The sequence below is a fragment of the Antedon bifida genome, chromosome 6 (genome assembly GCF_963402885.1).
Source record: "Antedon bifida chromosome 6, ecAntBifi1.1, whole genome shotgun sequence".
In the NCBI taxonomy this organism is placed as follows: Eukaryota; Metazoa; Echinodermata; class Crinoidea; order Comatulida; family Antedonidae; genus Antedon; species Antedon bifida.
Window position 1 is genome coordinate 15,500,675 of NC_136231.1, and position 24,884 is coordinate 15,525,558.

The window sequence follows — 24,884 nt, forward strand, 5'->3', positions numbered from 1 at the left end:
AAAACACCCAATCCGATGGCTCGATCCGGCCTATCAGGATAGGCTATCTAGAGCTCGGTGGTCTAGAGGTATGAACGCCAGGCTATTGATCTGGAGGTCGTGGGTTCGAGTCCCACCCGAGAACTACTTGCGAATTTTTTCGCAAGTATTCTCAAATGTACTTAATCTTAGTATAAAGTACAAATTACGTCAGAGTAGGGCAAAACATCTAATCACTCAACTCCCTGACGCAAAAATACAATTACAATCCTATCTAGATCCGTTAGAGATTTGACCTTCATTTCAGTAATAGCCAATCATCTTCTATTATATATTATAGCAAGGTCGCATATGATGGTGTTAATTTTTTAAGTGCGGAGAAATAGGCCTAGTTGTCATTCACTTTATTATTTCCATGTGAAGCACTTTCACTGTAAAAGTGCTAGGCCTAATATAAATCTATTATAGCCTGGAGTTTGTTTTACTTTGTTTTGTTTTTTTTTTCAATCGATATAAAATAATAAATACATTTTTTTTTCTTTGCTTCTTATTCACTCATGTGTGTATCTCCTCCGTCACACCAATCATTGGGCATGTCATACATCGCATCTTAAGAATAATCCATGCTGCTGCTGCTCACATTCGTGATTTACGAAATCAGCAGCTATCACATGCACGATTTGTTTGTTTGTTATAATTACTCTGCATGCATTTTGGGAAAGAAAATAAACAAACCTTCATCACACAGCGCATGTACACGTACAGTACAAACTGTCGTTATACTGTATGTCGGCTTCCGAGCTACAGTAACAGGAATCTTGTTTTATTTATTTTAATAATAATACCAACTTTATTCACATCATACATAAATAGTACACATCATACAAAGTACAATATATGTGAAAAGGACCCAAAATTGATTCGAGTGACCCAAAAAAAAAATGTCTGTATATCCACCATAGCATGTACAACAGTTGATTTCAAGAATAATAAAATAGTAATTTTGTCTTGCCAAATGTTCTAATAATAATGCTTCCATTTTTATCTGAAATACAATTTTTGCCCCTTTCCAGCTCCCAGCTGTAAAACAGAGGTAAACATTTACTGTCAAAAAGTTGCAATGATGAACTTCTAAAATGTTTATCGAATGCGAAATTGCAAAAAGAGGTAAAGAATGTAATCTTTGAGGCTGGTAAAGATTACTGTCACAAAAAAAACCTACAATTGCACATTAATCCGAAGTGCATAAAGATGGTAGTGCCATAAAAAACCAGTAATCATCTATAAATGCGTGATTGGCATGTCACACTTGTTTACTCTACAATGTATATAGTAATCCAGCTGTGTAGTAATTAATGCAAAGGTGTATGGCGAGTCGTATTGTATGGCTACAGGGAGAGTTGTTGCCGGTGTTGGGGACTACAGTGTTGGTAAAGGTATCACATTGTGGGCGAATCCGTAAAACGGTTGTGGAACCCGTTCTTTAGTTAGCCTTCTCTGTTCAGAGTACACTCCACTCCTGTATGTAGTTAGCCATTGCGACAGTGAGTAAATTGTAACCCTAGCCATTAATTATCTTAATCATTTTTATTGTATTGTGATTGGAAGTTTGTTTGGGATATTGGGATGTGGGGCTGTAGATGAATAAATACTTGGATATACACTTGTACTGTTTATGCGTATTTCATTTGTTTCACTCGCAGGCACAGGTAGACAAGGCTCGCACTAGATATTCGTGACAATTATGAGTTATTACAATATTTTACCAGCTTTGATTGACATGTTCACATGCATGAATCCTTGTAATAACTTTTAACAACTTGTTACTTTTGAAAAAAATTGTACAAGTGAAATGGGTACTAGAAGGGCGATTGTCCAGGGGAAAGTTGTCCGGGTGCTAGTTGTCTGAGGAGTAGTTGTCCAGGGGGCGATTTAATTTTTCTTACATACGTTGGGGACCCCTTATGTGAAAGATAGCCTTGAAACTACTTCCTAAATATAACTAAACCTAACCCTAAATAATCTCTCTCACACTATAAAGTAAAAAGATGTTGCTTATGGGATTCGAACCCCATACATCGACATGTAAAGTCGATAGTCTAATCCACTCAACTACACAGAAGGCTTGGCGGAAAGAGTTTGCATTAGCGAATTGTAGTAAGCTCAATTTTTACGTCACACCTTATGGATATGACTAATGAATATGTATGTTTATTTTGTGATGTTTCATGAGGGGTCCCCAACTTATGTACGAAAAGAAATATCGCGTCCCTGGCTAATTTTCCTAAACCCCCACTTTAAAGGGGCATTCCACAGTATTTTTTTGTTACGGACGGGACATTTTTGAGAATATAACTAGACATATCTTAGAAATAAAAAAGAATACAAGATTCAAAGTAGAATAAATGTATACATATATGGCCAATGTTTATTATGAAAGTCAAAAAAAGAAAAAAGACTGTACAAAAAAAATTTTATTATGAAAATTGTATGCGTCGCGGATGGGACGGCAAATGGACAGGTTTACGTATTGTAATATTTCTCCTCATTTAAAAGAGATTTTAAAATTTGTTTTGTATTATCATGTTGCCAGATAGTTGTTTTAGATAACTGAATGTTAATTATAAAAATTGAACTGCAAATTTATTAATAAATATGATTTATATGTCGTTACGGACAGGACATTTCTAACGTCGCGGACAGGAAATTTATCAATGTAATCTTTTATTTACAAATCAAAATATAATTCAACCTTTGAAACACTGTTTAAAAGTTTATGTCAAGTGAAAATATTAAAATTCATAAATATGAAATATTATTTATAAAATTAATTATTCAAAGAGTTATAACGAGAAGCAATATTGTAAAATGTTATCAAAATATTTATTTACACTAATAGGGAGGTTTCGCAACCTTACGAATACGAAAACGAAAACAGATACGTCACGCACACGTATTCGTTTTCGTAAGCCAGTAAAAATCTGTTTCGCATGGCAACGAAATATTGAGAGCGCCGTCTGAAATAGACTGCGGTAAATTTGAGCGAAGCGCGGGTACGTGTTGCTTGGTGCTTGGCTGCCTAGGCCTAGCGTAACATCAAAGCGAGTGAGGACTTTAAAAACTGCTATTTATCAAAATTGACCTAACATTTTAGTAAATTACTTTATTAAATTACTTTCAATAAATCTATAATTATATTATAATCATGAATCGTTCCTGATTCAAATGCAAAATGTGCAAAATAGATCAAAAACTATTCTCGTTTTGTAGTTACGAATATGACTGGTGATATTCGTCAACACGAATACGCTTTACGAATATGAAATGGGGATCAGCTCAAAAGTTTCACAAATGTGTGACGTATCCGTTTTCGTTATCGTATTCGTAAGGTTGCGAAACCTCTCTAATATAAAAGTTATGCTTGGCATATTAAACAAGACTTCAAGATATTAACACATTTAAGGCGAATCTTTAAAAATTGGCGTTGGCGTTTGACGTCTGAATTTGTTAGTGGATCCAAGTTGCATCTGAAATTTTCTTCTATCCTTGCTTGTATTTAATAACTGTAGGCCTACTTCTATTAAAATTCAATCTTAATTATATAAGTATCTGATTTATAAAAGGTTCTTGGTTGCAAATTCACCAAAGAATGAAATCTACAAAGCGATGACCGCACCCAATACTCCCATTCATACTGGTCATGTTGTTTTGGATTTAGGTATTGTTCTTTTGTGGATTGTTATTTTAAATACAGACCACAATGTTTTGTGATTAATAAACAACAGTTAACACCTTTGTACAGTACTTCTCAGCCTACAGTACAAAAACACTTTTTAATTAGTTATCCGCTTGGTAGAGCGGATAACTCCTTGTTATTGTATGGGATCAATATTTTTTTTCTGTATTATTCTTGGATCCTTCCTTCCTTTTTGTGAGTCGCGTTTCTCTAAAATGTGTAAACATAACATTTCATAACTTTGACAACATATGGGCATTTACGTGAAGTTGTGCACCTCCTATTTTTGAATGACGTCATAGTTGCGCAACGTGACTTACGCGCAATTTTATGAATTTCAATGATTGATTATAGATTAAAAACCAAAAGTCATTTAGTATTGACACTTTGACAAAATTTAAGTCATATCAGGGGCAAACTTTCTACGGATTAAAAATGGCATGTTTCACAAGAAGTTACGCGCGCACGCGCATTTAAAATTTCAAAATGCGCAAAATTAATTTATAATCAACTTTTTATGCGTTTCTTCATTTTGAGCATGTCAAAAATTCCCACGGGCGCGCAATTTTTTACGCACGCGGTGCGCACGTAGCGTTAAAAACATATTTTTTTCTCTTGAATTATATTTTTCAAGTCTTTCCTAGTAATTTTGAAAACAATTTAGACCTTTTCCAGTTTAAATAACGCCATACGAACACGTTGAATTAGACAATTCGTGCGCGTTTTTTATGAAAAAGCTTAAAAAATCGTCAAAATTATGTCTTTTTTTAAACAGTCATAGTTTCTAAAGTAAACCGTGAACCGTTTATTTTTATTACAAAATCTAGAAGTTGATGAGTTGTAGATATCGGATCATGCATCGATAAGGCTAAAAAAACATTGTGACGTCATCGTATGGCCACACGAATGTAAAATATAGGATTTTTGTCTCTTTCGTTATTGCTCATCACATTCAATGGAGCGCATCACGCTTATCTGTATTCCTTTTTCTCCTAAATTTATATATTGTGTAGGTCAATCAACTTTCTTTAGCATGAGATAAAAATATTTTAATTTTTATGATGTCATCATGCCTAAAAATTTTAATTACGTGGGTCATTAATTTCATCTTTACAGTAAATTTTAATCTGTAATAGCTCGTAAGAATAAAATGTGATAATCACGATTAAAACGTTTTCTGGAAGCTATTGGATTGTAGATACGAATTCATGTAAACATTTTGCCAATCGGATGTTGTGACGTCATCATATGGCCAGTTGAATAAAAAAAGTCGTATTTTCATATTTTGCGTAATAGTTCATCACATTTAAAAGGGTGCGCATCTATATTTTACGTATTCAAATTTCTTCTACACGTTAATATGTTGTTCCTGAGATAATTTCCTCCAGAAATTGCTATTTAAGTGTTTCATTTTGATACCGTCGCCATGTTAAAAATTGGAATAAATGGCGGGTCCCGTAATTTCACCTATTCTACACTGTATGTAATATGTATACAGATTATACTCTTTGCATGTATATACTATATGACACAAATTGACAGAATTCAGCACTAACAGCATATCATATTCTTCAGTTCTTGTCATAATGCCATAATCTTTATCTGTGTGCAATATTCCAACGTATGACGTGCACGTGGCGTTTGTCGTTGTGCGGATAACTAACTCGTCAAAGTGACGAGTTTCATGTCTAGTTCTTACAATATTGTCATCACATTCATAAAAAAAATGTCCCATCCGTAACATTCAATAAATTTTGATAGTAATGTTTTTTAATAAAAAAATACAAGTTTTAAAAAAATTGTTTAAATCTATTGCAATTTAATATCCTTAGGAGTTGAAAATTAAAGATCTAAAATTAGGAATTAAATAACAATTTTAAAGCCATTACTTCAATAAACACAAGTGAGGAAAAAAACCCAATCGAAATGTCTCAGAAGTAACAATTATGAATTTTGAAATGCAAGTATAAAATTAATAAACAATTTTAATAAAATAATTTATTATGAATAATTGGAGCTTACTTTGAAAAAAAAAGTAACTGCAGTATATTTATGGGCAAAAATATTAACAAGATGCATGGTTTTATTATGAAATAAAAAGGATTTAAATGATATGTCCCGTCCTTAACAAAAATGTCTGTCCCGTGCCTACGAAAAATGTCATCAATATATTTTTGAATATGATATTTTCACCAAAAGTTTCAAAATATTTGTTTATAATGTATTGCATATAGTTTTAAAAGGAGAAAACAAAATATTAAATTGTGGTATCAATACTTTTAACTGAAATGTAAAAACACCATAAAACTACTATTAAAATGTCGCAGATGGGACAATTATGAATTTTGAAATGTATATATGAAATTTAATAAACAAAATATGTGTTATAAAATGCTTGAATATGTACAATAGGGACATAGAGTAACTATATCTGGCAAAAAAATGTTCAAAATATGCATGGTTTGTGAAATAATTAAGATTTAAATGATACGTCCCGTCCGTAACAAAAATGTCCCGTCCGTAACAATATATTTTTTAAATATGATATTTTCATCAAAATCTAAAATTTTCCAAAAATGTGTTCATAATGTAATGAGATATAGTCCTCAGGAGGAGAAATTGAAATATCAAGATTTTTGCATCATTACTTTTAAAATAAATGTAAAAAAACTACCTAAAACGTCGCGGACAGGACATTTATGAATTTGAAATGGATTATGAAATTAATAAACAACAAAATTTTAATTAAATACTTGATTGTGTATTATTGAGACATAAAGTAACTATATCTGTTGAAAAAACAATAAGATGCATAGTTTATGAAATAAATAGGATTAAAAATGTCCAGTCCGTAACGCCAAATATGACTTTTTCATATTTAATATTCAATAACTTAAAAAATCAATATCAGAAAAATAAAAAAAATGTTATTTAATAAACTTCAACATGTCTACTTTGAGAAATGGCCAAGAGTTACATCAAAATCAGTAAATGAAATTTTTAAACCCACGGACCAAATACTGTGGAATGCTAAAACCAGAAACTGAGAAAATTATTTGAATGTAAAAATCCTATTTTTATTAGGCAACTCTAAACAATGTTCTATAAACTAATACAATAGGAGCAGGGCTGTATTTCATTTTGTTCACACAATATTATGTAGAAAGAAAATAATGTGTTCTCTTACCTCCAATACTGGTCCAGCGCCAAGTAGCGTTTGTTCAACCCCCGTACCATGTCCCTTTTGACTCAACGCCGTCAAATGGTGAATCAGAAGGTTCGTACTTTCTGTTTTTCCTGACCCACTCTCCCCAGAAATAACTACGCACTGATTACGTTTCTCTTCGAGCATAGCATGAAATGATGCATCCGCAATTGCAAATATATGTGGATCCAACTCATGTAGCTTGCGGTTCTGATAACGATCAACATACTCCGGATTATAAATAGGATAGAACTTGAATGGGTTGATTGCAATAAGTATAGAACCAACATAAGTGTAGATTTTACCCTGTTTAAACCTAGTTACTAAGTTTTTAAGGAGCATATCCTCACTCAGATCTGGTAAATTACACAGGTCATTATATTCTTTCATGGAATTGCTTTGTGGAAATAAATGGCTGACAAATGCATCCAATGCCAGTGTTCCAGTTTGGTTAACATCCGATACCTTGCAAGTTGTATCATATATATTCCTAAGATAGAATTTGTATTTCGTTTGGAAGGTTTTACCAGGAGTACCACTTTGGTTTGTGTCCGGCCAACGTTGTTGAATAAGTACAGGGCAATCGCTTTTATCCAAGCGCTTTTCTTGGATGTCATCATCAGTGTTGCCAAAGCCAACTGTTAGGAAGTAATTCTCAGGTCTTCGTAGGCTAAGTTTAGAGGCTAGTTGAAATACAATATCACCTGCACAGTCCTGTTTGGTAGCCTCAACTGCAACCCAGTTCCGACTTGGTGCTATATTACCTGGGTGTACACGCACACGGTATATCTCCTCATCATCAGGCTCCATTATAGAGTTACAGTTACAGTCTAATTCCTAAAAATGACCCAAAAAAAACCAATTTTATTAAACAAGTATTATTAGGAATTAGTGAATTACTATGTGATGCTGTCTAAAAATTAAACATTTAAAATATCTAACTAAACACAGGAGATGAGTCACAGAAATGAGGGAAAGCACTCACATTTGGAGTTTTCACAGAAGTATTTTGTAGTGTGTGCCATTTCAGCATGCAATTACAAAATTCACATAATATATTGAAACAGTTCCTAAAAAAAGTTATTATTTCAGAATATTGATATTTCCAATGGGTTATCTGACCTGTGAGTTTTACAGATAGAAACAGGAAGCTAGCAGGTGATTTAATACACTTCCACCACATCCTATTAAAGGGCTTGCATAATTCAAAATTGATCACAGCAAAGATTATATTATATAGCTTTTGTAAATACGTGATAGGTTGAAACTACACATGACAACAGAGTCTCCCTTTTTGTATTGGGCCTCGGGTGTCTGGTCTTAAGTTTCTAAAATGCTCAAACACAGGATCATATATAGATGCAAATAAAGAAATAATTGGTCAGATGTTTTTCCCTACTTGTATTTTTCAAAACTATATATACGTGGTGTACTGCAAACTTTATATCAACATATTTATTTGTTAATTATTTTACATTTTCTAATTTATTTCATTATTGTAATTGTATTTAACTAATGTGGGATAACTTTGCATCAGGGAGTTGAGTAATTGGTCAAATAAATATGTTGATATAAAGTTTGAAGTACACCATGTACTGTATATATACAGTAGTTCTGAAAAGAACTTTTGAGTTTCAATCAATATACATAATATACAGTACTCAAACAAATAGTAAACAAATTCTTAAATACATGCTATTGTTCTAATAAAATGTACTGTATGGTTGTCTTCTGGATTTAGGACTTCCCATTCATGCAAGAATATGTTTATTGTTGTAAAATTGTTTATTTATAATTTATATCAAAAGTATACAGTAAAGCAGAGTCATTGTGTAAACATGACAGTGAAAGTATGAGGTATCATAAAATGAATACAAACAAAAGTAGGTAGAGCTTTGCTCACAATGGAATTGAATGAAAACTGTTGATAACTACAGCATGTGACCTGAACCAATTTGGACAAAATATGTCACTTTTATTTCACTTTTGATTCTCAATGGATAAAAACAAGAATTCAACAGAATGATTAAATAATATCAGGGTGAACAGTGTTTGTACAATTATTATTATTTTGGGGAAATGTGGGTGATGCGGTGAATCTCTTGTGGATGGTCTTAGGCCCAGGGATGTAATTGTGCAGGGCGGAGCCGGGCGGGGCCGCCCTGCCTAAAAGCCTCCCGCCCAGTCCAAAGCTAATTTTAAGGCCTTCCGCCCAGCGTCAAACGTACCTGTCCCCCACCTTAAATTCCTCTTTTTTTCCGCGAAATATCAGGCACATTCTAGCTAACACAAGCTAAACATCGCACAATGCAGCAGCCTAGCACAAAAACACAGCTTTGAAAATCAACCAAGCAGAACTGTCATGTACTTAATGCTGATTGGACGGTACGCCCAAGTTCCACTTGACTGAACATAAAAACCTAGCAGCTTGCTAGCTTTGCTGTGCGCGATTTTCTTATCTCTGGATGAAGTCTGGATGAATGAATCATGGAGTTTAAAAATAGTAAAAGTAAACTTATAATTATTATAAATGTTATTGATGGTGAATTACATTATTAGCGCGAGTACTGTAGTAACTAGTATGGTTCGGATGATTATCGATACTTTTGACAGAACGACGACGATTGATGATACACACAGTGACTAAATTGAACTAGGCCTAGCCTAGATTGACAGACCAACAAACATCATCATTCATCGCCCTACGGCCGCAGACCTGGCGAAATGTACGTTCGTTCATATCATACATCGTGATGTTTTTCTACGTGGTTGTGTGTGTACTGGATGATGATTGGTGTGTGTACTGGATGATGATTGGTGTGTGTACTGGATGATGAATGGTGTGTGTACTACATTGCGTTTGGTATGTACTGGATGATGATTGGTGTGTGTACTGCATTGCATTTGGTGTGTACTGGATGATGATTGGTGTGTGTACTGGATGATGATTGGTGTGTGTACTGGATGATGATTGGTGTGTGTACTGTATGATGAATGGTGTGTGTACTGCATTGCGTTTGGTGTGTACTGGATGATGATTGGTGTGTGTAATGTATTAAGTTTGGTGTGTAATGTATTAAGTTTGGTGTGTACTGGATGATGATTGGTGTCATTGCGTTTGGTATGCACTGCATGATGATTGGTGTGTACTGCATGATGATTGGTGTGTACTGCATGACAATTGGTGTGTAATATTATATTATTCTCTGATACACTGGCTCACCTTATGCCTTTGTCAAGCAAAAAGTACAGTGCACTTGTTACAAAGGTGAATATTATGCCATACGGACTATTAAGTAATATGTGTTTATAAACAATTTTACACCAAAAAATGTAACATATTTTTTTTAATTTAGAATATACATCTTCATTCATACCTCCACTCTTTTTTCTCTCTTTGTATTGTGCTTATTTATGTATGTTTATGAATTTATGATGAAACATAAGAAAGATAAAGAAAGAAAGTATGTTTATGATACTCAAAAGGTCTAAAAAAAATTTTAGGAAATATTAGTACACATACAAAAACCTATGACTGAACAAGTAAATATTAGGCCTGCTCAATAACAATGATTGGAAATCCACATGCCCTTGATTACTTGTTTTTAAAGGGTTAGGCAACAAGAGTAATACATAGCAAATACAGGAAATGTACAAGGCCATACAAATGAATACCAATAAGTTATCTCTACTGGGTATGAATCAAGCTCTTTGCACTAAAAGTATAATACAACTAGATTAGAGCTAGGCCTATATAGTATATCAAATTGTTTATTAAAAAATGCATTCGTTACAAAAATCATGATATATTACTAATTGGAATTTTCTTACATTAGTACTGGTAATTACATTAGTAAGACTGGTAATTACATAACATAAATATTCATAGCTGTAGTACTAACTCCATAACACAGGATAAGAATATATTTAATAATGTATAGGTCCTGTTTCTATTGAGCAAAAAAATGTTTTTTAAGTATGGTTCTTTCTTGCCAGCAGAAATGGGTCCACTGATTTTAAAACCAGTTTCAAAACCCCAAATAATTCCAGTCTAGATCCCAAAGAGTCGCTGGTTTCCATGGAGCAATCATGGACTCAATTTGACCCTAAAAAACTCAACTCTGCTGCGCAAAGATTTGACAGTCATTTAGTTCTCTAGATATTCTGTGTATTTTGTGTGTGGAAAAAAGATTAATTTAACTACTATTAATTACAAAATGTTTTGGGGATTTCCCTATTCATCAGACATATGTCTTTTTGTATTTCATTTATTACGTGTATAAATATAAATAAAGGCACAATATTTGTTTTATTATATTCTGTGTTATGTTTCTTTTAATTTAACATAATTCGATCAAGCCAACAAGAGAACGCCGACCACAACAACAGCAAGCTTAGAGCGGAGAGAACATGATAAAATACGAATGTACAAAGGCCTTACCTAATTAGGCCTACTATTCCTACAATGGTAACAAAAATCTTTAGGAGAATGGCCATGGAGGAAAGCCACCCTCCACTCATGGAGTTATAATTATAACTCCATGCTCCACTGTATGTATTGGACTACATCATGCAGGAATGCACATGGTAATTTTGTATAATATCAGTGTAATATACAATTGTTTTTCCAATGATTGCGATTATTTAACAACAAAACCTGTTTCGAAGAAATACGTTCTTTTGGGACAGGCCTATAGTGTGTTAACATTTCCATGGTTAAATTCCTGGATAATAAAAGAATAGATGCATTCTTGAGGAAAACCACAACATACTGTAAATACCATGAAATCATAATTAAATAAGACAATTTTAATCTGTAAAAAGTCAAATTTATCTTTTTGCTAAAATCATTATCTTCCAAAATTGTCATCTTCATGTAAATTTTTGTGTCATCAAACCAAAAAATTAGAACAATTATGTGGGTCTCATCATTTCATACACTGTGTATTCTGTATATTCTCTATTTATGACACATAATGGGCACAATTCAGCACCATAAGCGTATGCATCAGGGCATATACATCAACCTTTTGCTCTCATAAATTAACATATGTGCATGTTGCTTTTTCACAGATTTGTTTTAATGAAATGTTGGTTTATTATTATTGTTATTTACTACTTGTTTTAAAGTAGAAGAATGATAAACTTGAAAAAAAAAAAACTATTGTACAGCACACAGTACATTTAGCCTGGAAATAAAGTAGATTCAACTGTTCAAATGCATCATGTCTCTATGCAAAATACTACTATGCAAATGATATACAAACACTAAATTACTCTTGATCAGATGGGTTTAGATGGCCTAATAAAAGCCATTGTAAAGTGTACAGATTACTTTTGTAAAAATATGCAATACTTCGTAAACGAGTTATGATTGTTTACGGAAGGTGAAATATCTATGTCGTACAAACTAGTACAAATAAATAGAAAAATACAGATAAAATTAAAATACCAGCTTAGACATGGTGAATATTTCAAAGTGTTCTAAAATAAGACTTGAAAGTTATAAACCATCTTCATGAGATTCTTCAAATAGGAGTCTTGGCAATGAAAACAACTGATTTGTAACACACACGATCACACCTACCTACTATATATATGCCAGAAAGCATAAAGTGGAATAGTTATTTTTAAGGATACCACAAACAGCAATTTCAATGAAATATTTTTACCAGTTGCACATTGTTTGTACTTATGAACATTTTAAAGGAAGTAGCAATCCTGTGCATTAGTGCAACTTTGGTATTAAGCTCAGCTTTAATTTCAATTTTGCCTTGGGCGCCAGCATAAACAAAACCTCTAGTAAAAATGGGAGCAATTTTACATTAAAATTACTAAAAGAAAAGGGAGAAGGGGTTTTGATACAAATATTACCCATACTTACACATCCTCCAAATGTAAGAAACCGATAAAAATTCATATATGGATCATCGTGGTGGCGTGGTTCTTCCAATATATTGTAAACACGATTGTCCATTTTGATTTTACATTTATTGCAACACGCCATTGTAGTTTTTAAATAGTTCACAAAAAAGCTGTACATCTACGTTGTTATTACTGTACTATCAATGATTCTACATCATAATATGATTGCATAGATTAACATCTGTGTCTTACATTAAAATATCCAAATTTTGAAAGTGTTCATAATCTCTTCCGAGGGAATTGCCATTTTCACCCGCATGCATGGGTGTTTAAAACACAATCTGTACAGCTACAATCTTTAAGATGTACAACAAAATGTGATAAACATTTACAACATCCAAACATTCGGGCGGGGTTTCTATTCTTGCTATGTCTGATGTCTACACACAAAGGATGATCAGAATTCTAAACTAAACATGCATACCAATCCACACTGTACAATCCAGGTACAACAAGACACAACACAAGTTGACTTGATATATAATATTAAAATTACCGATAAAAAATGGGAATCAATAAGCGAAATGTTTGTGTATAAATCATCTAAGCTGTATGTAGAATTGATACTGAAACTATAGTACTGCATTAATACTATAGTTTATAAATATTCTCAAATATTGCTGTTGCATTTATCCTGCAAAAGTTATTTAGTTTAGTCCATTGTCCACTAGATGGACACAAGTTGGTCCATTCACACAAAATGTGGAAACCTAACTAGATTAGGTTTAATACAACCATAATTGGAATATTGCTCCATACTTCTATACTGTTAAACAAAAACAAATCCTTTTCAAATTGACAATATTCCACATTTTGGAAGATAAATCCAGAAACAAGAGTAATCTAAAGTGATATTCCTCCTTATGTTATTCTCTGGTAAGCCTAGCTTCATTTTCAGGGTACAGACAAGCGTGTAATAGTGCTAACAATTTGATAATGCCAAGCTCAGTTATCAGCAGATTTCAAACAAGTAACACGGTAAATAACAGTTGACGGCAGCTACTGTCACAAGAAAGCTCGCTGTTATGAACTACATAATATTAAACACCAAATATGATCTTGAATGAATGAATATCACAATAACTATGGCTTCTGCGCTTCTCAGCAAGATGCTGACTAATTTTAGAAATCAAATATTCACTGTGCTGTTTTTTTTTAATCAGCATACATAATCAGAAAGCAAACGACTCTTCAATTCATTGGACAATGAATTGTAACACTAGGTACTATTGAATAAAACGATATTGAGCGAGTGTAATGATTTCTTAGGTATGTCCCCCGCCGCCTTGTTCACTTTGTTGGTATTGTACTCCAATCTTTTAGTGGATTATTAATAGCCACTTATTGTTATGTGTCAGTCCTGTTCAGTGATGCGTAACAGATACAAGCATGTTTTTTTTTGTGACAAAAAATATTTAATCTTCAATTTGAATAATGGAATAAGTTGAGGTTTGCATATTTTGTTAGCATTTGTTCTTATGAAGACATTTGATAGATTATGTTATAAGACTAAAGACCTTGGCAAATCAATAGGACGTAATTCATCTGTATTTATTACATGTTTATTTGAAAATAGAAAACAATGTAAATACAAACGTGTCAAATTTATTAAAAAGAGCCTTGATATATTTTGGGGAGAGGGCAGCAAAATGTACAGTATTGTCAAGTCTACTGAAAATAATGATATGAAATAGAACTACTTCTAACAAACAAAGACCATTAATTGTCCAGATTCTAGTCATGCACTAATTGGTAGCAAGACGGCCCAGGGATGATTAGGCCCATTTTATTAATAATGTATAATTGGCATTTTATAAACATAAATTCTTCGATAACATTTAATGTTTGGTTTTGTTTCATTTTCAGAGAGACTGTGAGGGTAGTAAAGTCTATAGAATAATGATGCAATAAAGCAAAAACTATGAAAGTTTGACTTAAAATATAGGGCCTAAGACACGCCAAAAATTATAATTTTGTAGCCACACGAATGATGTAAACAAATTGCACCCTCTGTTGGCAACTTGGCGAATGCATGAAAATTCGAAATAATAATTGCATATAAAATTCAGTTTTCACCAATATCAATAATATATGTTACGTTATTAAATGAAGTAACAATTGTTGTTAAGCCTTGCATGAATAATGATTAACTTTTAAGTTCAAGGGTGATAATAATAATACAAGGTGAAGAAGCTGAATTAAGGGCATTAACATTACAAATACTAGGTTATAATAAGCTATCAAATATCTAGACTTTTTAAAAGATGCATTATCTATATTTTAACACAAAAAATAATTCATTTATGGGGTCCGGGCCTATTAATTTACTAATTTAAGCATTCTTCAAGAGTGGTGGCCCAAAAAACTTCAATAAGCATGATCTATGAAGTTGGTTCATTTCATTGTCTTGGCAATCCTGATATATCTCTGGATTCTTTATAGAATGGCAGCTTTAAATGTACTCTTGAATAATGCAAACAAACCAACAGGGAATTAAAAAGAATTGCTTGAATGACTAATTAAATGAACTTATTATTTATTACATATGCAGAAACTGTTGCCAGAAACAAAAGCATTCAAAAGCCCTACAGCATGTTATGGTTCTAAGAAAGTTGCAATTGGATATTAAGATATCAAGAACTTTATTTCATTCTTGAACAAAAACAATATTCATAATCATATTCAGATCTAAATATTGAATTATTGTGGTTTTACAAAAAAAAAAAAAAACATCATGTACATATAAGCAAACAATATTTATTTTTGGGGAATGTGTCCACTCCCACAATTATAATGACCAATTGCTGTACTTGCTAAGGATGAGGTATTTGTGGCACCAATTGCTGTACTTGCTAAGGATGAATTATTTGTGGCACCAATTGCTGTACTTGCTATTGGATGAGGTATTTGTGGCACCAATTGCTGTACTTGCCAAGGATGAGGTATTTGTGGCACCAATTGCTGTACTTGCCAAGGATGAGGTATTTGTGGCACCAATTGCTGTACTTGCCAAGGATGAGGTATTTGTGGCACCAATTGCTGTATTTGCCAAGGATGAGGTATTTGTGGCACCAATTGCTGTACTTGCTAAGGATCAAGTATTATGGCACCAATTGCTGTACTTGCCAAGGATGAAGTATTTGTGGCACCAATTGCTGTACTTGCGAAGAATGAGGTATTTGTGGCACCAATTGCTGTACTTGACAAGGATGAGGTATTTGTAGCACCAATTGCTGTACTTGCGAAGAATGAGGTATTTGTGGCACCAATTGCTGTACTTGACAAGGATGAGGTATTTGTAGCACCAATTGCTGTACTTGCCAAGGATGAGGTTGCTCAAATACTTGGTACAATATTGTTAGGCAGGATCTGCCTCTGCCTATGCCTTTGGTTGTTAACTAGGCAGGGTCGTTGTTAACTCCACTCACTATGCCACATCCTTGGCGTTATCTACGATTAGTAGATCTATTAATTAGATTAGCTGCTCTTCGATCCGAAAGCGTGAATTTAATATTTGAAGCAAATAAACACATTTTGTTTGCACAATATATTTGTTATGACCCTATACCAGCTCAGTGAATGTGAATAAAAATGTAGAATCGAGATGCGTGCTCTTATTAATGTGATTAACTATGATGCAAAAGATGACTTTTTTACTTCAATTGGTGGTGACATCACAAAATCCGACATGTTTACATGAACTTCTACTATTCAACAGCTTGAACCATAAAACGTGAGGGTCACTTTTTATTCTGAGGAGCTATAACATTGAAATTTAAGTGACACAACATTAACATTTTTTGATATGATAATTCATAAAAATTATTGTTTGTGATGCAGAAGATTATTAGAAAAATTAAAATCTGGTGAAAAATGGGATACGGATTTAAGCGAAAAATGTGATGAGCCATATAATGACGTCACAACAGATAAAACTTTTACATAGATTCATAACTTATCCGATTGTATAACAAGTTAAAAACCTTTGATCCACTAATTCAACGTGTTCGTATAGCGCGATTAACCCTTTGAAGATGTGGCCCGTATCCCATACGGGGTAATTTACTGTCCCAGAACGCGAGGCCTGTATATGTACGGGTTGACTTTTTGGGGGTCACTGAATTGCACTTTTTGAGCATTTAACCTTTGACCTAGGTAAAAAAAATGCAATTTTTCGGAAGGCCAAAACATTTCACATAACAATAAAACCAACAATTGCAGAAAGTCATAAAAATGTATTTTGCATTTTTCTTAAACCTGTTAAAAATACAAAAACAAATACTAGGAAAGGCTGGAAAAATATAATTCACCTGAAAAAAATTTTGATTAGAAATTAAATTTGCACATTTCTAAATTATAAATGTAACTTTTTGTGATTTTTTTTTAATGTTATTTTTAATTCACAGAAAGTTTGCCCTTTATAGTTTGACTCTGGGTACTAAGAAAATGGCCAAACTCGTAGATTACCATACTTTAGCAGTAGGAAGCTTACATACGCCAGTGCAACCATGTCAAAGCCACATTATTTAAATGCTTACCATATTTTATTATGTTATTTTATCCAAAATCATTTAAGAATTGATTCCTGTAGACCGATTTAAATTATCAAACATTCAGTCATTTGATGTGAATATCAGAAATATTTTATAATGGTCTGATGATGGAGATACATAATGTAGTACTGTACTGCATGACTGAAAGTGAATTTTTGTTAATTCTCCATAACTGAATAGCATAGAAATAGCCCATGCAAAACACACCTAAAAAAAGACATCTTGGCCTTCTCCGGGCTCTAATAGTAGGCCTAGCTACCACTCATGTCACGATATTCTATCTAGATGATACAATAATATGGTGAATAAAGTTGGAGCAATCACATGTGTGATCTGACTGCAAAAGGTCAACAATTACTGATGTTGACCATGGCTGTGGCTGTTTTATTATCTTAGCATGGCCGTATGGGGTAAAAAAACTGCTGCTATGACGATAAGATGTGTACCTGGATTTTTGTGACATCAAATGTAATATAGTTCTCACATCTCATATGTTTTTTTCCACTCCAAATTCTTGTCGGAACCTGTCTCAGACAGAATTGAAGCATTTGAAAGACTATAGAAGATTTTTACAAATACCATGGTGCAGAAAATGATCTCGAATACAAATTAAAACAGAAACAGAGTTTGTTAGTTCTTATTTATGAAAAGAAAAAAACAATTTGCACTACAGTATTAACATGAGAAAGAACATAGTAACAACATTAATATACAACATCCATTAAATAGTTCAGATACACATCAACAAATCAAATTTGTTTCTCATAAACATTACTTTATAACAAAAGTGAAATCAGCAATAATTTTAAATAGCATTTAAAGCACTGGATATTCATCATCATCACCATTAATAGCAATATGGAAATATAAAATGTCATATTAATTTCAATTCCTTGTTTGGTGAACTCTTCAATTTAAATTCATCCTTCCAAATGAGGCTTTCTCGTGATCTAACCACTAATTGTCAGTAATCTTACTTAATCCACAAGTATGAACATATGGCAAAGACACACCCCCTCAAACATCATCCATAATTATATACTACGCTATCTAGTTGAATGTAATGACAATTGCCGACTAAGTGCTAAAATGAATTCAACTTATTAACATATTTTATTCTTGCAATGAATTAAAAGCTACTAGTACTACATACAATATAGACAGTTCAAATTTAAAAAGAAATAGAAGTTTTTAACAAAACATAATTTGATAAAAATTTAATTTGCTAAATAATAATAATAATTTATATAGTCTATTTATTAATATTTTATGGAATGGAAATTATTTGGCTAAAAATTGTTCAAAACTGCTTGATACTGTATCTCACTTGTCAGCTAGTACAATGGTCTAATAAGTTAACAATAATAACAGATGGTGAATTAGTCCTTTTCCTAAAGTTAAATTAGTCGAAAGCAGATATTGAATTGAAAATGAGTCTAGCAGCAGTTGGATAATGATGATGATGTTCTGGCAGTTCATGCTAGATCAAGCGTTTAATGTTAAACTGCAGACTTACTGCTGACTATATACAGTTTACTACACTATAATTGTTGACTGGATTGTTTTTAAAATAAAAAATACACAACATTAAAAACAAATATATCAAAATGAAATACAAAATAGCTGAAACTGTAACAGATTTCTGCCATCACAAAAGCGGCTCAGAGTCGCAACCCGAACTTTGAGATATTTAGTTTCTTTCTTTACGGCGCTTTAGTAAACAAACCGCTAACCCGACGTCATGTTTGGTACCTATCTGTTCAAAAATATATCAGCAACCATAATTTAAGTTTAACCTTAGCAACCTAAGGGATTTTTGTTAATCTAGCCAATGGAAATTGGTTTTATTAATGTGTTAGGTTGCTAAAATTTCTAACAAGAATTTGTGAATCCTTGACTATGATTGGCTATAGAGAAAAATTACGCTCTCTGATTGGCTGACGCTTTTGTTTACGATTAAACAGCATGGTTTCCACCGTAGTTTTTCGAATCAACGTTTCAACATTTTGTGAATACTGTATTTAGGAATTTGATCGTTATTTTTATTATCCATATATTTTTTTAAATAACAAAAAATATATTATGTACCACACAGTGATATATTTTTGACTAGTTTGCTGTTATTGAGGAGATAATAGCGAGTTTTGACAGAGAGTCTTGTCGTGTTGATCGGCGGGCTAGGCCAGGCCAAGCTAATCGGCGTCGCTACTTCATTGTTGATTTTCTCAAAATGAAAATTTCCTGAGCTAGAAAGTGACTCGGATGTTTTCAATAATAACTCTTCATATAATAAACCAATTTTAATAAACAACGCCTCATTTTAAAGCTTATTAAATATAGATTATGAATATATAAAAATCTAAAAAAATATTTTTTCCGACACTACGCCGATTTTGTGATGAACACTGGAGTTCTTCAACTAGTGTACAGCTATGATTAAGATTAAAAACAATAGTTGAATAAAATACAGTAATGTTACTGTTACTGTTCTTAGCCGTCTTTTTCTGAAGACACATGGCTGTCAGTGTCATTGACGGATAGTTATCAGCAGTGAAGCTGGTGTACTCAAGATCTACGTTTATCCTATACACTTTTTATTTAATTTTAACTTTTTGATTTTAAAATTGAAAATAAAACTTGGTTGGTAAATAAAATATTTCAGGCTTATTTTAATATTATCATATTAAACATATGATTGCATGAGGCGGTATTGTATTTGATTGAAAACAAAGTCACCATCTCAATGTCCGATCAATATCATCCAAACAGAACTCGGAGAAGTATAATATTATGTTAAAACTTACTTACTAAAATCATTGACCAACCCAGACATAGTGTAGCATGTGTTTCAATGTGGTACAGTAGGGCCAAATATTGGTGATTTACTACTATTTATTATTATTTTTAGTAATAATCATTATTAAAAAGCGCATTTCTAAAGAAAAGTACATAAACATAAATGTGAGTTTTAAGGTGTTTCTTAAAAAACACAAGAAATATCGGCAAATTACTATTAGATAGTTAAGGACCTTGGACCTTTTTAGTGATAGGGACAGAAAGGTCCATGGATGATCTAAGGCCAGAACAACAAGGCAATGCAAATTAATGCTATCATCTTTAATACATTTGGGCAACTTTATGAACATGCAGTACGATCTTAAAATCAACTCTCTGCTGGATCGGTATCCAATGCAGTTTGCTTAGTAATAGATATATGAACGCTTGCTGGCAGTTTCATTCGTCACATGTATACAATTGGCATGTTATTGTACAGAAATCTTTTGCCATTGATATAAAACAGGCCTGATGACCCCATAGCATAACCAGTCTCAGTTTATTATATTTTAACTGCAATTGATTAAACAAAATTTTTACAGGTTGTCATGATAAGAGAAAGACTTCATTCAATAAAAATATTCATCCAGCAAAATGGATTATAGTGTATTAATGAAAGTGCATTGAGGGATAGGATAGAAACAAACCAACAAACAAAGAAGTATTCTTTAACTAGAGTAGAAGCAGGGTAAAATAACTTGTTTGGATGACTGAGCAAGTATGCCATTTAAAAACATGCTGCAAATTCTAAACCTTTACTTGTTTAATAGAGTTTAAAATGATAAATATATATGGTCATTTTCACAATCAGTGGTATAACTTTTGTACTGTCGGGTCCAAAATTTCAAATGAAGTATATAACATTACAATACTTTTACTAAAATCATGGAACAACATATATGTAATTTTAAAACTTTTACTTTTTGGAGCTTAATTAATTTTTGTGAAATCATGTCATATCCATCGTAAAATGGGTAATCTGAGAAAAATCATATTTTTGTTGTCAACAAAGATAATTGAAAAAATATCTGCAATGGATAACATTAACAGTGGCAGATTTAGGGGGAATGAATATGGTGGCTAGCAACCCCACCTTAAAAAAAAAATGATGCAACCAACCCCAGCGACTGTTGTTAGACATCGATTCGACGCACCTGAACCGAGTTATTTTCAAAACACACGCACTCCTACTACACCAGCGTCACAATGTCTCAGTCAAAAATTCCCACTCATGAAATTTGACGCGTACAGTGCGCTCGGAGTATAAAAAACATGTTTTGAATTATACTTTTCCAGGTTTTTCAAGTAATTTTTTTTTTAAATAGATGATTTCAACTTGAAATGACATAATACGAGCATGTTGAATTAGACAACTTGCGCACGATAATTTACAAAAGTTACAAAATAAATTGTCAAAATTATGCCTATTAGTATTAAAGGGGGATTCTGGGTTTAAAATTGCTTTTAAATATCGTTTATTTATTAAATAAAAAATATTATAACAATATAGACATGTCAGAATGAAGAAGTAATAACGAGAAATTAAAAAAATTAAATTTCATATACATTTTAGGGTAAATTCATGGAAAGTCTGTTTTCAGCAGCTTAGGGAAGCTCATTAATATTCATGAGATATTCACAAAATCACGTCATCAGTGGATTCCAAACTCGCGACGTCATGTACGAGTGTGTTTGTCAACTAATTTACATCCCTCTCCCCTGTCAAACGACAACCACCCGATCATTGTGAAATACATTTTTTGTAGATTTTCTAAGCTAGGCCTAAAGTGTAATAATAACAGTAGTAGCATATATTTATTTGACATTTAATGAAATACAAAATTTAGTACAGATTATATATAGATTGGATACAGTTATACTATTTTTATACCTCGAATAGTACAGATCGTATTATCGGCTTCAAGTACTAGGCTAGGCCTAGCCTAGTATTATTTTTTGTCATGGGTGAGAGCCATTCTGACTAGCTAGGGATTTCATGCCACGATGGCTACCCTACGTTTTACATTGGGGCCCATCATGGGCCTAGCTAGCCTACTAGTACTACTAAACGATTGGCCCATAAATAACAAAACTCAGTGGATCTAAACCCATCCTATCAACCAAACTCCTAAACAATCTAAACCTAAAACGTTCTACAAAATCGGCTGTAAATATTGAGGCAAAACAAGGTCCGATCGCCGTCCGCACGTACGTATGCCTATGGTGTCCCGATCGTCTAAGTAGGCCTAAAAAATAGGCCTAGTTTACTCTCCAAAAAAGCGGATACTGCATCAAGCAAGTAGACCAGGTAGTAAGGAGACCTGGCCGATCCGGCCCAGTTAAAACTTGAGCTAGCTAGTGTAGTAGACCCTATGCGAATTGATACTACCAGGCCTTTTACTATAGGCTACACTTGTTAAAATTAGCAATACTTATGTTTACAAATATTCCAACTCTCTCATTCGAGCTATATTATCTATACCATTCCGGTAGGTCGAGTCGACCTTCAATCAAATACTGTACATCGTTCATGTTGTGATTATAGACGGGGTATACTCGACCCGACCAGTTTGGTATATTGTATACTGTATCTGCTTATCACGTGACGATGCCAGGCATGGGCGGGGGGAGAGAGCACGTGTATCGTCGTCTCGCTCTCCTCGCTCAGGAATGTATACGTTACGCTTCATTGATTTTGAAGGCTTTCCCTAAGTCAGTGCGAAAATCGGCAAACGTAAAGTGCAAACATATCTAAGTTTTCACTGTTTTGATAAATTTTCATAGAAAATTGACTTCATAAATGGGAAGACCGACTAAAATTGCATCAGATAAGTATAATTTTACAAAAGTAATTGATATGGTTAATGATAACGAGTCGTCGGAAGATTGACCATTTCACGAATTTCCTATTCTGTAACACAGTGTCATATCGCCGTAGCTGCACTTGTAATCTGGCCTCATTTCACAGCCTTCGTTCTGCTTCACTGGGCGCTTATATAAATTGAAACTTTTACCGTTCAAAAGACAAACAAATATATTTTACATTTTTTACTATTCATTTTAAACCCGGAACCCCCCTTTAAATAGGAGCTATAATATCTATTATAGCTCCTCAGGATCACCGTGACCGCCAATTTGTTTTAACTTATAATGCAAGTAGATAAATTGTAGATATGAATTCATACAACATTGTTACCTCTCGGATGTTATGATGTCATCGTATGGCCATCCGAATATAAAATATAGGATTTTTGTCTCTTTCGTTGTAGCTCATCACATTTAATAGCATCTCGCTTAATCCGTATCCCATTTCAATAATTTCCTTCCGAAATTGCTATTTTCATGTTTCATTTTGATACCGCCACCATGTGTGGCAAACGAATACACAAATTATTTACCGAGTTGAACATTTTATATGTTTCGGAGGTGGGTATTGCTAAACCCCGCAAACCTAAAAAAAAACATAGCAAACCCCACCAAACCAACATAAAAGTGATTGGATCATGTAGTGTACGACCCACTGGGTATATCCATGTAAAAAAAATATTAAATTTCTACTGTTAACTACTTATTTTTGGGGTAAAACTTAAATTTTTGGTCAAAAATGATTGCTAAACCCTGCAAACCTCCAAAAAAAACATAGCAAACCCCACCGAACGTTATTATTAGAATTATGGAATACTTATATTTTTACATCTGCATTGACGACAAGTACTGGAAATATGACCACAAAAATGGAAGGCCGTCGCTCTGCCTCCCTATACTTAATCATACACTGCCTGGCGGCAAGGCTTGCCTGACAATGATTTGTCCTGTATGTTTTTAGGCCACCATTCCGATTCAGTGTTTACTCTATAATTACCGTAGCTTTAGTTTTTAGAAGTATGGATACGGTACCATATCTTTAGCTGTATAATTATTTAAGCTAATTTTTCCAGAATAGTAAAATAATAATATAGGCCTAGGCCCATATTGGGTAAATAACCTATAATATCACATTTTTCGTCTCTTTGTTGCACCAATGGAAGCCTATCCTATGGTTTGCAACCAAAAAAAATGTTTTTGTACATACCTTTTTCCCTCGTTGAATTATGTCGCGAATAAGCAAAGAAAAATATACATAAGGCACATTTGGCATGCCATATACGCGACCGACTCGAAACGCGACCGAAATGATATGTAACCCTCTAGGCCCAGGACCTCCTAGGCGGAAGGCTCCTTCTAGGCCTAGGCCTAGCCTAGCCTATGCCTACAACGGATTCCCCTACTACAACTTACATACAGCAAAAGCTTTGGAAGCAAATTTACCACCTGAAACAAAACAGTTTTTTAGATATTAAATAGACCTTTTAATACGTAACATACCTTTAAAAAATATCAGAACAACTAGTTCTTAAACATGTTAAAAGTGTGTTCTTTCTACTTCTTTCAGCCTTTCAAATACGAACGAAGCTGTGTCGAATCCCGGAAGAAGTCTCCCACCAGAGCACACACACGGTGTGTGGTGGTGGTGTTCATCATCAAAACATACGTACGACGTACATACACACACCGCATCACCACACTGCAGCAAAAAAGAGAGGAGAGAAAGCAAGTAATTGAGGGCGCTTATATGTTTTTTTTCCTACAGCTAGCTCACTATTTCGGTCGG

General features: G+C 33.3%; 1 protein-coding gene and 1 non-coding gene across 7 annotated transcripts in view; one reads left to right on the forward strand and one right to left on the reverse strand.

Moving 5' to 3' along the window:
* The window catches only part of LOC144845410 (unconventional myosin-IXb-like), a 78,754-nt gene extending 54,078 nt beyond the window's left edge, over positions 1–24,676 (reverse strand). For 5 of the 6 annotated variants that reach the window (XM_078702715.1, XM_078702717.1, XM_078702714.1 and 2 more), the window contains exons 1-2: positions 12,805–13,279; positions 6,903–7,757 (exon numbers count right to left, since the gene is read on the reverse strand). In XM_078702715.1, the coding sequence (XP_078558841.1) occupies positions 6,903–7,757; positions 12,805–12,963 (1,014 nt within the window). In that variant the 5' untranslated portion in view covers positions 12,964–13,279. Of the gene's footprint in view, positions 1–6,902; positions 7,758–12,804; positions 13,280–24,598 lie in introns of those variants that run through there. The other variant, XM_078702719.1, reaches the window with a different exon arrangement.
* Positions 52–126, forward strand: Trnan-auu (transfer RNA asparagine (anticodon AUU)). The gene has a single exon. It is a non-coding gene; the product is annotated as a tRNA-Asn (tRNA).
* Positions 24,677–24,884: the final 208 nt, after the last annotated feature.